Here is a 14224-nt window from a genome sequence, read left to right as displayed (position 1 = left end):
CCGCCTGCCTGTGCAAACAGGTGAAGCCAGCACCCTGGGGTCTCATTTGCTAGGGGTTCACAAGACGTGTCAGCAGCGAGGAGCCCCAGGTGACCCTGGACATTGTGTGTTATAGGTGGGCATGTGGGAGCCAGGTACAGGCGTGTCTCTGTGCCGTGGGCGGGACTGGTCCCACTCGGGGCGGGGGGGGGGGGCACGTGGGAGGGACGGGGCATTGGCCGCTTCTAGGGAACGCCTCCCACTTCACAGTCTGTCTCCAGAAAAACGGCTGTACCAGCTCTTCAAGCACAAGAAAACCTAAGCTATTCCAACCACAAGAAGGTGCTAGCATCTGACAGAGGTTTACAAACCGTGCTGGGTCTTGCAGTCATAGAGGGGTTCCTGCGTGGATTTCCTCTACGCCTTGGCGCATCCTGTGCCGTGACTTGCTGGGCTGCCCTTCTGATTCTCTGTGACAGTTTGTCATGTTCCTGGACTCCGGCTCCCCATCCTGAGGGCTCCACCCCGACTGCTGGGTTTCGGGGAGGGGGAGTTCTAGATACATTTCTGAAGTTAATAGCTGATACTTTTTTGGCTAATGGTTAACCATGACTGTGGGTCATGCTCAGTTGCCTTAGTCTGCAGGTCAGTGGTTGGGGACCGGCCGGCTTGCACTTCCTTTATGGGCGAGCGGTCGCACACTTACCCCCTTCCCGTTTGCACAAGTGCAGGAATGCCACGCCCATCCTGGGTCAGAGCCAGCTGCCTAGAGGTTAAAAAGAATTGCAAGAGTTTCTTTCCAGTTCCTCTCCAGAGGTGATGCTGGGCTCACGTGCACGGGGAATTGAAGTGTTTCAGTTTTCTCCTTTCCCGTCATTTTCTGAGCTAAGATTTCTGAAGACTCCGTCCTAGAAAGGATTGAGGGACGTTTCCAGAGGCACAAGATACAGGTAAAATCGCTTCGTTTCTACACCTGTATCCCAGCCTAGCAAAGCTGACACCTCGTAGAAGCTTCGGTGGGATCCAGCAGAAGGTGGGTCCCAGTTCCGTGTGCGCTCTCGGGGGCAAAGATCGGGGTACGGCCCGTCTTGCCACATCCCACCCTGACCCCTGCCTGCCCTGTGTTTCTTTTTTGGCTCTCTCCGGGCCGCCAGCCCCTGGAGGCACTGAAAAGCTCCATTTTCTCTTCCGGGGGTGCAGGTGGGTTGTCGGTGAGGTCCAAGGAGAAAGGAAGGTTCTGTATGCCACGCGTCCCTCGCTGGGGACTATTTTGTGATTAATCTTCATTTCAACCATGTGTTTCCAGTTTTAGGGGAAAGAGAAAAACCAGCTTGGTTTAAAACCAGAAGGAAAGCCCCTATCTCCCTTCCTCCTTTTACGTGACTTCTGTTTGGTGGCCGGCCTGACAAGGCTGTGTCGCTCTGGCCTGGGTCTGCCCCGCGGCACTGTCACAAGGACCCCGCTTCACCAGTTTGCTGGGGCAGTTTTGGTGAACACAGCTTTACCTCTAGGAGTACTCAGCACTTTGTGTGTTTATTGCCTGGTCATACACACACGAGGTTTTTTTTATTGTTTTTAATGTTTATTCATTTTTTTTTCAACATTTATTTATTTTTGGGACAGAGAGAGACAGAGCATGAACGGGGCAGGGGCAGAGAGAGAGGCAGACACAGAATTTGAAACAGGCTCCAGGCTCTGAGCCATCAGCCCAGAGCCTGACGCGGGGCTCGAACTCATGGACCGCGAGATCGTGACCTGGCTGAAGTCGAACGCTTAACCGACTGCGCCACCCAGGCGCCCCTGTTTATTCATTTTTGAGAGAGGCAGAGCAAGCGTGAGCAGAGAGAGAGAGAGACACAGAATCCAAAGCAGGCTCCAGGCTCCAGGCTGTCAGCATAGGGCCCAACGCAGGGCTCGAACTCATGAACTGTGAGATCATGACCTGAGCCTAAGTCGGATGCTCAACCGACTGAGTCACCCAGGTGCCCCCACATAGGTGTTTTTACTTACACCTGCCCTGTCGGGCTGGGGCGCTGCTCTGCTAGGCTCCTGTGCCCTCGCTGCGCCCCAGGGCTGCCCGAGTCTCTGGGAGGTAGGAGTGCGCTCCGTGGGCAGGAAACTGAGGCTCGCCCTTGGTAACCCCCACCCTGCCCTCACCAGCACCTGCTAGCCCCCAGCCATCTTTTAAATTTCTCTCCGCCTCGTTGCAGTCTGTGGGTATTTTATTCTTAATTTTTTTAACTTTTATTTAATTTTGAGAGACAGAGACAGAGCACGAGCATGGGAAGGACAGAGAGGCAGAGAGAGAGACACACACACACACAATCCAAAGCAGACTCCAGGCTCCAAGCTGTCAGCACAGAGCCTGACGTGGGGCTCGAACCCATGAGCCGTGAGATCAGGAGCCGAAGTCGGACACTTAACCGACTGAGCCCCCCACGCGCCCCTGTGGGTATTTTATTTTCATTTACGTTTCCGTATTAGGGAGTTAAGCATGCTGGGGCTCATTCGGAGGTGGGACGGTTTTGTAAGCTGGGAAAGAAGGACATGAGTAGGTTCCAGTTAAGGCAGTGCTGTTCCAGTGTTTTCCCTAACTGCCTCTCACGCCTCCACCCGTGTCCGTGGCACTGCAAATGACCTGCCGGTGTCAGTGCTGTCCTCTGGCACTCTGGAAGCCCGTCTGGGGGTGACGTCTGGGGCTGAGACCCGTGGCACCGGCAGCCCCGTTGAGACGGCCGGGAGGCACATACTCCATGGGGCGGGCCAGCCATTTCCCAGGGCGGCCCCACTGTCCCCCACGAGCCAGCGTCCGGCCTGGACAGTCCAGTGGCCGCCCCGGAAGGAGCCGCCGGGAAAAGTCAGGCCAGTGGAGGAGAGCGGTTTATTGTCCCCAGAGCTGAGCTGGGGCCGGGGACGTCTGCAGGAGCCACACACCTCCCAGGAGGAGACGTGTTGTCTACGGCCGCGTGCAGAGGGTCTGGTGATGTCGTGCAGGTGGCCTGGCCTCTCTGCCGGGGCAGTCCCCGCCGCCCCTCTGCAGGCTCCCCGCCCATCTCTGCACCTGCCGGCGTTCCGACGGGTGGGCTGGTTGGTAAGTCCACGGCCCCACTGCCGTCCGTCTGCTCCCGGAGGCCCGTGCTTGGCACACGCGTGGCCGGGTTCAGGCGAGGGAACGAGGGTCGAGGCGTGTCGGGACGCCCCCGTGGCTTGTCTCTGCGAGGAGGTAGAGGGTGAGCAGGCGTCCGGCCGTCCCGCCAGGTGGGGCCAGTGGGACCCGGCTCCAGGGCTGAGCACACGCCTCGCGGTGGGGCTGGGTCATCGTCGCAGGGCTTGTTCTAAGTTCTGGGGAAACGGTGAACTGTTCTGCACGGGACTGAAGAGCTTCTGCGACCCGCCCTGAGTCTTGAGGGGACAGGGCCAGTTTTGCAAGGTGGTAACATCGGCCCCACAGCCAGGGGTGGGGCAAGGTTGCTGGGGGGTGGGGGGGGAGCCAGCCTGCGGGCAGGCGAGGAGGGACGGGGTTGGGGCGTCATTCAGGGAAAAGCACGGCGAGTGTGGCGGGGCAGCTGTGGAGTGGGAGGTCAGTCTGGGGGCAAGGACAGACACGGGGGCTGTGGGCCAGCCTGGGGGAAGGGATGGGGTGGGGGGGTCAGCCTGGGGGTGGAGATGGGGGGGTCAGCCCGGGGGCAGACACGGGGGCTGTGGGCCAGCCTGGGGGAAGGGATGGGGTGGGGGGGGTCAGCCTGGGGGTGAAGATACGGGGGGTCAGCCTGGGGGTGGAGATGGGGGGGTCAGCCCGGGGGCAGACACGGGGGCTGTGGGCCAGCCTGGGGGAAGGGATGGGGTGGGGGGGTCAGCCTGGGGGTGGAGATGGGGGGGTCAGCCCGGGGGCAGACACGGGGGCTGTGGGCCAGCCTGGGGGAAGGGATGGGGTGGGGGGGTCAGCCTGGGGGTGGAGATGGGGGGGTCAGCCCGGGGGCAGACACGGGGGCTGTGGGCCAGCCTGGGGGAAGGGATGGGGTGGGGGGGTCAGCCTGGGGGTAGAGATGGGGGGGGCAGACACGGGGGCTGTGGGCCAGCCTGGGGGAAGGGATGGGGTGGTGGGGGGGGTCAGCCTGGGGGTGAAGATACAGGGGGTCAGCCTGGGGGTGGAGATGGGGGGGTCAGCCCGGGGGCAGACACGGGGGCTGTGGGCCAGCCTGGGGGAAGGGATGGGGTGGGGGGGGGGTCAGCCTGGGGGTGGAGATGGGGGGGTCAGCCCGGGGGCAGACACGGGGGCTGTGGGCCAGCCTGGGGGCAGGGATGGGGGTGGGGATGGGAACTGGGACGGAGGGGGTCAGCCTGGGGGCAGGCAAGGGGGTGGAGAAGGGCCCGGGGTCACAGGGTCGGGGGTCAGCGTGGGGGCAGGTGAGAAGGCTGATCCCAGCTGGGAAGGGAAGGTGTGGGCAGGTGCGTGTCCTGTGCTGTCTGGGCTGCGGGGTTTTCAGGGAGAGTGACTTCGCCGGCCCTGCCTGGGCAGACCCGAAACGGGTCCTGAGACACTACCCACAGCGGTCACCTGGAAGCCCCCTCACAGACCCCCGGCAGTTCAGGCTAGTCAGTGCGCTTTCAGAGTTGCTTCACCCCTGCTGCTGATGGTAGCCCCGCCCTCCGTGGGGGAGGAGCGGTGTCCCCTTTGTGACCCACCCCTGTTGCCAGAGACGGTTGGTCCCCGGGTGTGTGTCTCACGGGTCCCCAGCTCGCGGTCGCCGATCACATCTGGGAACCCCAGATCGGAATTTTTATGGTGTGGCAGAGTGCACGCACACCTCACGTGCATGCACACACACACGTGTACGTATACGTGCACACGAACGTATGCACACATGTGGGTATGTGTATACGTGAATGCACACAGGTGCACATACACGTGCGGGTGTGTGTGGGTGCATTGCACACAGGTGTGTGGCTCACATGCGTGTGCACACACAAACGTGCATCTCATGCACATAGATCCGTGCACGCACACACCCACACATTGCACGTGTGTGCACACACACGTGCAGACGCGTGCACACTTGCGGGAACCAGACCTCACCCTTGCTGGTCTGCGGTTTTCTCTGCTGTGGGCCCCTGACTTGTTTCAGGGCCAGTCAGGAGTGGGACAGGCGCGCGGACGGCCTGAGTGAGGCTCTCAGTTCCATTCTCCTGACATTAGAAGGGGCCGTGCACTCCTCGTGAACCAGCACAGTTACGTGTAGGTAATGGGAGCAACGTCGCGGAACTCTGTCCCCCTGATGGGCTCCTGCCTCAGTGTCCCTCATCCCCACGGGGGATGGGAAATCACAGCCCTGACACCCGGCTCCCAGAGAGATGCCTCTGCTTCTCAGAAGCGCCCAGGAGAGCCACCACGATGGCACTTTATCCAGGTGTTTCCGTCCTGATGCCTAGGCTGTGATTCTTACCGCCTCCCGGGTTCCCGCGGCGGCACACGGTGGCGTTGTGTCCGGGTGCGCGTGGTGCGCGCCTGCTTAACGGTGCTTGAGTCCTGCCCAACAACGCGCGCTTGCTGAGAAGGAAAACGTCGAGCCCTTCCGATGTCATAAAGCAGACCGTGCAGCCCCCGCCCCCCCAGGGAGGGCATCGGGGTGGTGGGGGCCCTCTTACCTTCAGCTGTTGGTGTGGATTTTTTAAAGCCCGTTCTGGAAGGAGAGGCAGCGTCCGGCTGAGGCCATCGGGAAGCCCGCTGGCGCTGCAGCACCGGGAGCTCGCTCACGCCCTCCCGCGCGTCGGCAGGGTGGCCCGGGGTGGCCGGGAGCAAGCGGCCGCCGGGCCCCTGGATGGCAGTATCTGGGTGGGTCCAAGTTACAGGGCAGTTAAGAAAAATGCTTCCTCTTCTCACACTGACCAGCGTGAGCAGCCCGCGCAAGCAGCGTGCGCTCCTGCCGGCAGGAGTGGCCCTGGGGCCAGTGTCACTGTGGGGGAGGCCCGGCCACCAGGGTCAATGAAAGAATGTTCTGGAAGAAGGGCAGCTTGTGCCCAGGCTGGGGGCACCTGTGGGGTGGAGCACGGGATGGGACATCGGACTGCCGTGGAAGCGAGGGTGGGGTTCTCTGCCTCCCCGCCCCCTCTAGAATCCCCTGAAGGATTTGCTCCAGCTTCACCTGCACCCTCCGGGCCTCTGGCCCCGCACCCTTAGCACCCGCTCTGCACCACACGGGGTGTCCTGCTCGGAGTCATTCTTCCTTCTCGGGAAGGGACATGCGAAGCGGCTCCCTTGTTTTGCTGGAGCGCATCCCTCAGTAGCCCTCTGAGGAAGGGCGTCAGGGAGGTAAGAGGCTTGGGAAACGTTTCTGCGTACGCTCAGCTCACGTGTCGATAACTGGGTTCGGGACAGGATTCTCGGTGAGAAGCTTCCTCCTCTGGGATTCTCGAAGCATCCCGCCGCCTCCTGGCCGTCAGGGTGGCTCCCGAGAGGTCATTGTGGAAGCTCCCGGGACCCCCTCTGTCTCCGAGGGTCTCCGATGCCGGCACAGTGCGCCGGGTGCGGTGGCCTTCATTCATTCATCGTGCTGCTGGGGACTTTCGTCCTGTAAACACGTGTCTTCCTGTTCTGGACACTCTCTTCTTCTTTGTCGGCTAATCCCTGTGTCTCTGCTTCCCTCTGGAACATCCGCGAGCTAGGCGTGGGCCTCCGGACTCCAGGATCCAGCTCCCTTCTCTTTTCTCCCCCGGTTTTTATCTGGGTCACATTGTGCACCTTTTAGGAAATCTGAATTTTATCTTCCTGATGTTCAACTGGACATTTTGTGTCTTTAACCAAAATTTTAAGTTCTAAGTTCACTTTCATTTGCTCAGATGCTTGGTGGTCTCCTGTCACGGGGTCTGGCCACGGCTCTCCTTTGTCCACAGAGTCCCTTAAATACCAGCCGCGGTATGCGAGCACTGGCGGTGGGCGCAGACCTTATCAGAACCGCACCACACAGACTTCGATGCACGGTATTGCAAACAAAGAACTTGCCGTTCCCCGGTGCACGTTCCTGTTGCCTGTGCTATTACCCATCAGTGCCATGCTCTTGAAGCCACAAGCCTCCCGTGTCCGTGTGGCGGGAGGGCCGTGTGCTGGTGGCCACCGCGCATCCGTCCTGTGTCTGTGTTCGGTGACTTTGTGCTGGGAGCACAGAGGCGCCATTTACGCCCCAGAGATGGGCACGCGCTGCGAAGCCGGCTCCGCACCCCTGCCCCTTGTCCCCAATTGCCGGCACACCGCTGACGATGTTCCCGTGTCCTCTTTCCAGTTCCCAAGCTCTGTTGGATTTTCATGGGCTCACGTGCTGTCCCCATGTTTGCCCTTACGGTTTCTGTCCCTTAGATGCCACTTGATTGGGCTTGAGAGGAGACTGAGATGAAGCTCTGAGTGTGGGTGCCGTGTTGCACAGGGATTCTGCCGTCCCCTGCGTCTGGGTTCTTAGCCTGGCTGCGGTGTGCGTCCCGGGATGTCCCAGGCCAGTGACTTCTCTCGGGGACCTGAGTGGGAAGTCACTGTGTCTTTGGGCCCTTGCAAACATTTCTGCCAACGGGGGGGGGGGGGGGGGGAGGGGGGTAACGAAACGTGCCCCCGGACCTCGAGTCTGCCACCAGAAGGTGCTGCGGGCTGTGGACACGCTTGCCCAAAACCTCACACGCACACCTCTTGTGATCAGGAAGCGCCCCTGCGCTGGTGTGTGTTTTGGCTTTTAATGAACTCTGTTTTCCTGAGCACTTTTAGAGCCCCAACGAAACCGAGCAGAAAGTACGCCGAGTTCCCTCACACCCCGTCCTCACACACACACACACGGCCTCCCTGGGTCAGCAAGGATCCTCCAACCCCAGCACTTACCCCTCCTCCCCTCCTGCCTGCCCTGCAGCCCCCGGTCTCACCACCACCCTGGTGTGGAGCATTCCCGGAAACCCTCACCCGAGCGGGAGCTCAGAGTTACGGAGGCTCTGGGAGCCACTGCCGGGGACCGATCAGCCACACGGGGAGAACATCTTCTCGGGTAAACGAGACTGTGCCGTGGGCTTTACACGCATGATCTCTGGAGCAGACGCATTTGGGGATGTTGTGAATGGTGCTGACAGGTTGCAGACGGGCCCGTTCAGTGTGTCCAGCTGTGGCCTGGACAGAGAGGTGGAGGGAACGTGAGACGCAGAAGCTGTAAGGGAGGTGAACCATAGCTCCCCACTCAGGTTGAATCAGAGAGAGAGAGAGACGTCTTGTGTGGGGAAGTGACATGCTCTGATTTACATTAAAAACCTTACTGTGGCCACTGCTGCTGTTTCATAAACGTACTAGAAGGACGTTTGGAATTAATCGGACTGCTGGTAACAAAAACCTGCAAAACAGTAACTTAGAGATTATTTGCTTACTAACAAGTGAGGTAGGCAGAAGAAAGCAGGTGTGAGGTCTCCAGTATGTTGTGAGGGTCCCCAGTGGATTTCCACTCGGCTGGTTTTAGAATGAGACCCTTGTCTTCATGTTCACAAGGTGGCTGCCAGAGCTCCAGCCATCACATTTGAGCTCCAGGCACCAAACAGAGGAAAAAACGAAAGAGAAAAACCCGGCAAACACTAGCTGAGTCAGCCTTCTTCAAGAGCCTTCCTGGAATTCCTACCTAATAGCTTCTGTTCCCATGTCTTTGGCCAGAATGCCCCAGGGGAAGCTGGGAGATGAGGCTAGCTGGCCACATTGCCGTCCCGGCTACAGTCAGGGTTCTGTTCGTAAGAGCGAAGGGACGCGGGTGCTGGGACAAGCGGGTAGTTGTCTGCAGCACGCGGCAAGGACGGAAGCGGGGCGAAGGCCTGGGCAGCCGCGCAGAGGTCCGGCTGGGGGTGGGTGTTGCTTAGATCGCATCGTGATGGGGTGGCCCTGGGGGCGGGGAGCCAGGGGGCGCCCGGGGCTCCTGAGCCGCCAGCAGCATCCGCACAGACCGCTGCTCCCCCGGGCCTTGTGGGATTTCTGCAGGGGTGTTGAGCGCTCACCGGACACTGAGGTTGCGTCACGAGCGGGTCACGTCGGGGACGCGGCACAGTCGAGTCCCCCCCCTGGCCTGGGCTTCCGGAGCCGCCTCGTTCCCCTCCCGAGGGCGGGAGGGCGTGGTCCCCACCCCCGGTGAGCGCCTGCCGAGCCGCGGGGAGCCGGCTCCGTGGGCCACAGCCTCCTTCCCTCCCCCCGTGGGCTTCCTGGCGCATCTTGGGTTGCGCTCAGAGGCGGCCCCGCCGTGCTGCGGATCCCCGGCGCGGGGCTTGGCTTTCAGACCGGCGCCCGTCCCCGTAAGTCGTTTTGTTGGCACGCAGACACCCTCCCCCGTTCACGCAGCGGCTGGCGCTGCTTTTGCACCACCGCGTGGACCTGAGAGCCGGGACAGAGACCGCGGGACCCAAGACCCCCCAAAATAATGCCCCCCCGGCCCCCGCCCAGGAGGTGCCTGTCCCTGCAGAGAACGGGCTCCTCGCCTTCAGGGGCTGATGGTGGCCTCAGGCTGAGGGCAGACACTGGGTGGATGGGGCCCGCTGGGCGCGCCTTCTGCGGGAACAGGAGGTACGGAGCGGGTCCTCCCCCCCCAGGGAAGGCGGGCGAGCAGCTGAGGCCTGGCTGTGCCCGGTGTCAGCCCTCTCGCAGAGTCCCCCCAGGGGGCAGGAGCTCAGGACAGGAGCCCTCCCCTCCCCGCCGTCAGTCCTTCCCTTACCAAGTGGGGTGGGGCTGTCGCAGCACCCCATGCACGCGAGTGAGAAATAGACGAAGTTAAAATAGAGAAGACCCCCGGCAAGTCCAGAGTGATGCTGAGGACAAGCCGTGCTGGGCTTTAAGGCTCAGACAAGGATTCCAGGGGCAGGATGAGGGAGGAGCCCCGGAGGGCTTCCTGGAGGCAGTGGCTTGCCTAGGTGAAGAGAAAATGAAAACTTCTCCCAAGACTTTCTTGGGAGGTTTGGTTCGGCCTGAAGTGTCAGGGAGCAGCAGGGGCTGGTACAGCAGGTTGCAGGGGCCCCGGGGAGGCTGAGCAGGAGAGGAGGTGCGGGCTGCCCCTTGTATGTCCCGGGGGGGGGGTGGTGCCATCAGGGGGCTGAGGGGAGGGCTCCGGAGAGGGGCCCAGGGCTCCGTTGGACTGGGAGACCTGCGGGTGGAAGGAGGAGAAGGAGGTGAGCCGTCCCGCACGGCAAGGTCACGTGTGCGCGTGCATATGTGTGTGGTGTGTGTGTGCAAACACGCCCACGGCTCAGCCTCCGTGCGGCTCTCTGGTCTTTCGCCCTGGCTGACCTCGACGGGGTTTACGGGAGCTGGGAAGCCAGGGTCTTAGAGGGAGAGCGTTCCCTGGTTCCACAAATTTCCATCACGTCACGAGCTGGCCGCGCAGGGAGGAAGCTGGGCGGCCAGGCGGGCAGTGGCCCGGTCTGGGTCCCCGCGTCTGTCCCACGCTCTGCGGGCCCGAGGGGCGGGAAGCTCTGACCTCCTGGAGCCCCGGCCGCGCCCCAGGTGACTGGGGGACGCGGTGTCAGTGTGGTCAGTGCGGGGCTGCCCCCGGGAGCCCCGTGGCAGCCCCACCACCCCCGCTCCTGCGCAGACAGAGCAGGGGGCGGGTCGAGGAATGGAAAGCTGGTGTTAGCACACGCCTCCTGAGCCGTAACCTTTCTTCTCACTTGCTTCCAGAATTTCTCCGTGAGGCCGAAAGAAGCACACCGTGTAAGAACCGGCTGGCCTTTCAACGTTGGCGGTGGTGACCTTGCCCGGCGCCCGGGAGATGCGGGTCCTCGGGGCGCGTCCCGCCCAGCGTCTCCGGGCTGTGCCGTGGGTCACAGCTCCTAGGCTCTGAGCAGCGTCTGCCGTGACGCCCACCGTGGCCCCCCCGCCCACGAGCGTTTGCTGCCAGAGCCCCCTCTGCTGCGCCCACCCGTGAGGATGTGTGTCCCCGTCGGGGGGCTGCTGGCCACCCTGGCCACGGCGCTCGGGGTGGTGGTGGCGTTTGCTCCCGCCCCCAGGATCACCTGGGAGCACAGAGGTAAGGGTCCCCCTGCTCTTGGGGTTGACAGGTGGGCGCCCTTGGGTAGGTGGGTGCACGGCCGCGAAGGGGGAGGTGCCTGGGTCACGGGGAGCACGTGGGGGCTTGCTCAGGGCCTGCTGGCCAGGTTTCTAAATCGGGCCCCTGGAGAGGACGCGTCTCTCCCTCGCGCCTGGCGGCCGAGCACAACCACACTGAATGGCCTGTTTTTAGGACATTTAACCCGTGTGGCTGAGCTTCCGGCCGGTTGCTTTCATTTGCCCACGGTTCGTTTCTGATGTATTTCCCCTCCCGGGGGCTGTGTCTTGAGACCCCTGGCTGCTCGCAGGGGGTGCCGAGTGGTCTCGAGCACAACCCCAGGCAGCGCGTGCCGGGAGGGCCTCGTCCGCGTGCATCCGTGCCCGGCACGGGGAGGTCAGGAGAGCAGAGAGCGTGAGCCCCAGTGACACATGGAAACCCAGGTTCAAGGCGCACCCAGGGGCGCCTGGGGGGCTCAGTCGGTTAAGCGTCGGACTCTTGATTTTGGCTCAGCTCACGGTTCGCGCGTTCAAGCCCCACGTCGCGCTCTGCGCTGATGGTGTGCAGCCTGCTTGGGATTCTCTCTCTCTCCTTTCTCTGCCTCCCCTGCACGTGCGCACTCTCGCGCTCTCAAAATAAATAAACTTTTAAAAATCTACATAACGAAAGATAAAAAGATACGCGGATGCCGGACGGACAGAGCGGAGAAAGCGCTCCTTCAGAAGTAACGCCCATGCGTTCATCCTCCTCCTGAGGAGCTGACTGTTGAGTCTCTCGTATTCGGGGTTACGGATGCGGTTACCTGATAAGTGAGAAATCTTACTTGTTTCTCTGCTTGACAGGTTTGTGGTGGTTATGCCTGAAAAATGCTTGGGTTAAGGGACAGATTTAGTGAAACAGAGTGTTTTTTAAAGGTTTTGAGGTAAATCATGATTTTTCTGAACAAGAAAATCTTAACTAGCTTTATTCTTCATACGCCTGTTGCGCGTTACGGTTAAACACACGTAGACGAGAGTCTGGGAGACACGGCGGTCGGCAGCCTGAGGCGTGAGGACGGCCTGCGGTCTCCTGGGCGGTCACACGCTTGATGATCACGTTCCTGGGAGGTCACGTGCTTGGAGGTCACGCTCTCGGGAAGTCACATTCTTGGAGATGACTCTCCTGGGAGGTCACGTGCTTAGAGGTCATGCACTAGGCGGCCATGCTGCCGGGAGACCACACCGAGTGCAGGGCTTGAGGGAGCTCAAGGGATGTCGGGCCACAGTGCCGGTCGAGCGCAGTGGCTCTGGGGCCTCGCGGGGTCCCGCGCTCTGGGTGACCGTCCTAGCGGGTCTGCTCTCGCACAGGCGCCTGAGCTCTGGGGCAGCGAATCCGCCGCGGCCCTCGCGACGCGAGTGTGCGTGGAAGCAAGACGGGGACTCGGGAGGCACCCGGGCTCATGTCCTTCCTTCCCCCCCAGAGGTGCGGCTGGAGAAGTTCCACGAGCCGGGCATCTTCAACTACTCCGTCTTGCTGCTGAGCGAGGACAAGAGCACCCTGTACGTGGGGGCCCGGGAGGCCGTGTTCGCCCTGAATGCACTCAACGTCTCTGAGAAGCAGCACGAGGTGAGGCGAGGGCGCCCCGCTCTGCCCCCCGGGGCCGCTCACTGCGCTTCTCCGGGGGCGTCAGGCCCCTTCTGGGCTGCGGCCCCTCACCGGTCCCGCACGCCCACGGGCCGGTCACCCGGAAGCTTGCTTCCGGCCTGCGGCCGGGCCGCGTGTCCCAGGTGAGCCGGGCGGCCTCTGCCCTCCCTGGGCCGGCCACTCACCCGGGCCCCCCTTCTCCTCTTGGAGTTTTGCACTTCTCATGACGGCAAATCTCGGCCACCCGGAGGGCAGAGGAAGCGGTGACCGTGAGGCCTGTCCCCTCTCGGGTCCTGCAGCCAGGTCGCCCTCTTCCACCCCTGTCCTCGTGCTCTGCTCCCTCTGGAGGCTTTGAGACTGGTCCCAGGTGCACTCTTCATCATAGGGCTTCCCCAGGTGTCTCCCAAAGGAAAGGACTCTTTTTGTGCACGTAACCCAACCGCCATGGTCACGTCCAAAAGTGTCATCAAATAGCTGATGTTCGGGTATCAGAGACTCTCCTATGGATGCTTGAATGCCGTTGACGCGGGGCCGTCTGCAAGGCTCTCCGCTCTTCCCGTCACATCTGGACATCCGGCCGCCGTGCTGGCCCCTTCCTGGGAAAGCCACCGCTCTGCGCCCTCAGTGACGGGCCGGCCCCTCCTCCGAGGCGAGGTCCTCGCCCCAGCCCTGGGTCCTGTGCAGAGCAGGGCAGGGCCACAGGTGCCTCGAGGATCACAGAGCGGGATTTTCCCTTCTGTGTTGGGAACAGGAAGCTGTTGGTCTGGGGGGGGATGGGGGAGGGCACACCTATCTGCTGCTCACGTCCCGCGGGGCCAGCTCCTTGGAAGTGGCTGGATCAGCCCTTAGAATATTGGCTGTTACTTGCCAGTTTTTAATGAGTTCCTTCCCTCCAGAGGGAGAGAGTGGTGTTGGGATATCTGGTTTTTGAGAATGACCTTGGGGCCGTGTTTGAAGGGCCTGGATCCACGGGCAGCCGGAGCCGCCCCGATGCTCAGACCGTCCCTTCCCCGGCGGGCGGCCTCTCCCCCACCGCTGGCTGCTTAGCCGCGACCCCAGCGGCTGGGGTGGGCTGCTTCTCTCTGGAGTCGAGAATCTTGATTCTGCCCCAGACCTCGGTGTTCTGTCTCGTCCCCGACCGCGTGCTTATTTCCGCCTGACTCACGGACGGGGTTTTGTGGCCATCAGCCTTCGAAGATCAGGGGAGTGCTGACCCCGTGGGTGCCCCCAGAGCCTCCCTGCTCTGCTGATGCGTCCTTGTCCCCTGGGGGCCCAGGGCCTCGGGGACGTGACAGATACAAAGGGAAGCCTGGGTGAAACCCTAGGAACGTGACCGGGGCCCATCAGCGTGCACGTCCCGGGTCCTCGTGCACTTCACGCAGGCAGCAGTGAAACGGTTTGCGCATCAGCCTCCGCAGGAAGTCGCCCGTTGCCGGGACATTGCTTTTGCACGTTCCGGGTAGGAGTTCCGCTCAGACGTCCCGCACTGCGGATGCGGGAGGCGAGTTAGCGCAGGACCGTGTACAAGGGGACTCGCCACTCTGCCAGCGGGCAGCTCCGGGCGCATCCTGACCTCTGAGCACCCGGTG

General features: G+C 62.0%; 1 protein-coding gene across 6 annotated transcripts in view; it reads left to right on the top strand.

Annotated features, from left to right (window-relative positions):
* The window catches only part of LOC112868537 (semaphorin-4D), an 86363-nt gene that overhangs the window by 55684 nt on the left and 16455 nt on the right, over nt 1-14224 (top strand). For 4 of the 6 annotated variants that reach the window (XM_086684818.1, XM_086684821.1, XM_086684822.1 and 1 more), the window contains exons 2-3: nt 10646-10994; nt 12472-12617. In XM_086684818.1, the coding sequence (XP_086540944.1) occupies nt 10895-10994; nt 12472-12617 (246 nt within the window). In that variant the 5' untranslated portion in view covers nt 10646-10894. Of the gene's footprint in view, nt 1-680; nt 1013-10645; nt 10995-12471; nt 12618-14224 lie in introns of those variants that run through there. The other 2 variants (XM_086684820.1, XM_086684817.1) reach the window with 2 other exon arrangements.

Source organism: Puma concolor, chromosome D4 (genome assembly GCF_028749965.1).
Source record: "Puma concolor isolate L17-30 chromosome D4, mPumCon1.1.hap2, whole genome shotgun sequence".
Classification (NCBI taxonomy): domain Eukaryota; kingdom Metazoa; phylum Chordata; class Mammalia; order Carnivora; family Felidae; genus Puma; species Puma concolor.
This window is presented reverse-complemented; position numbering and strand designations above follow the sequence as displayed.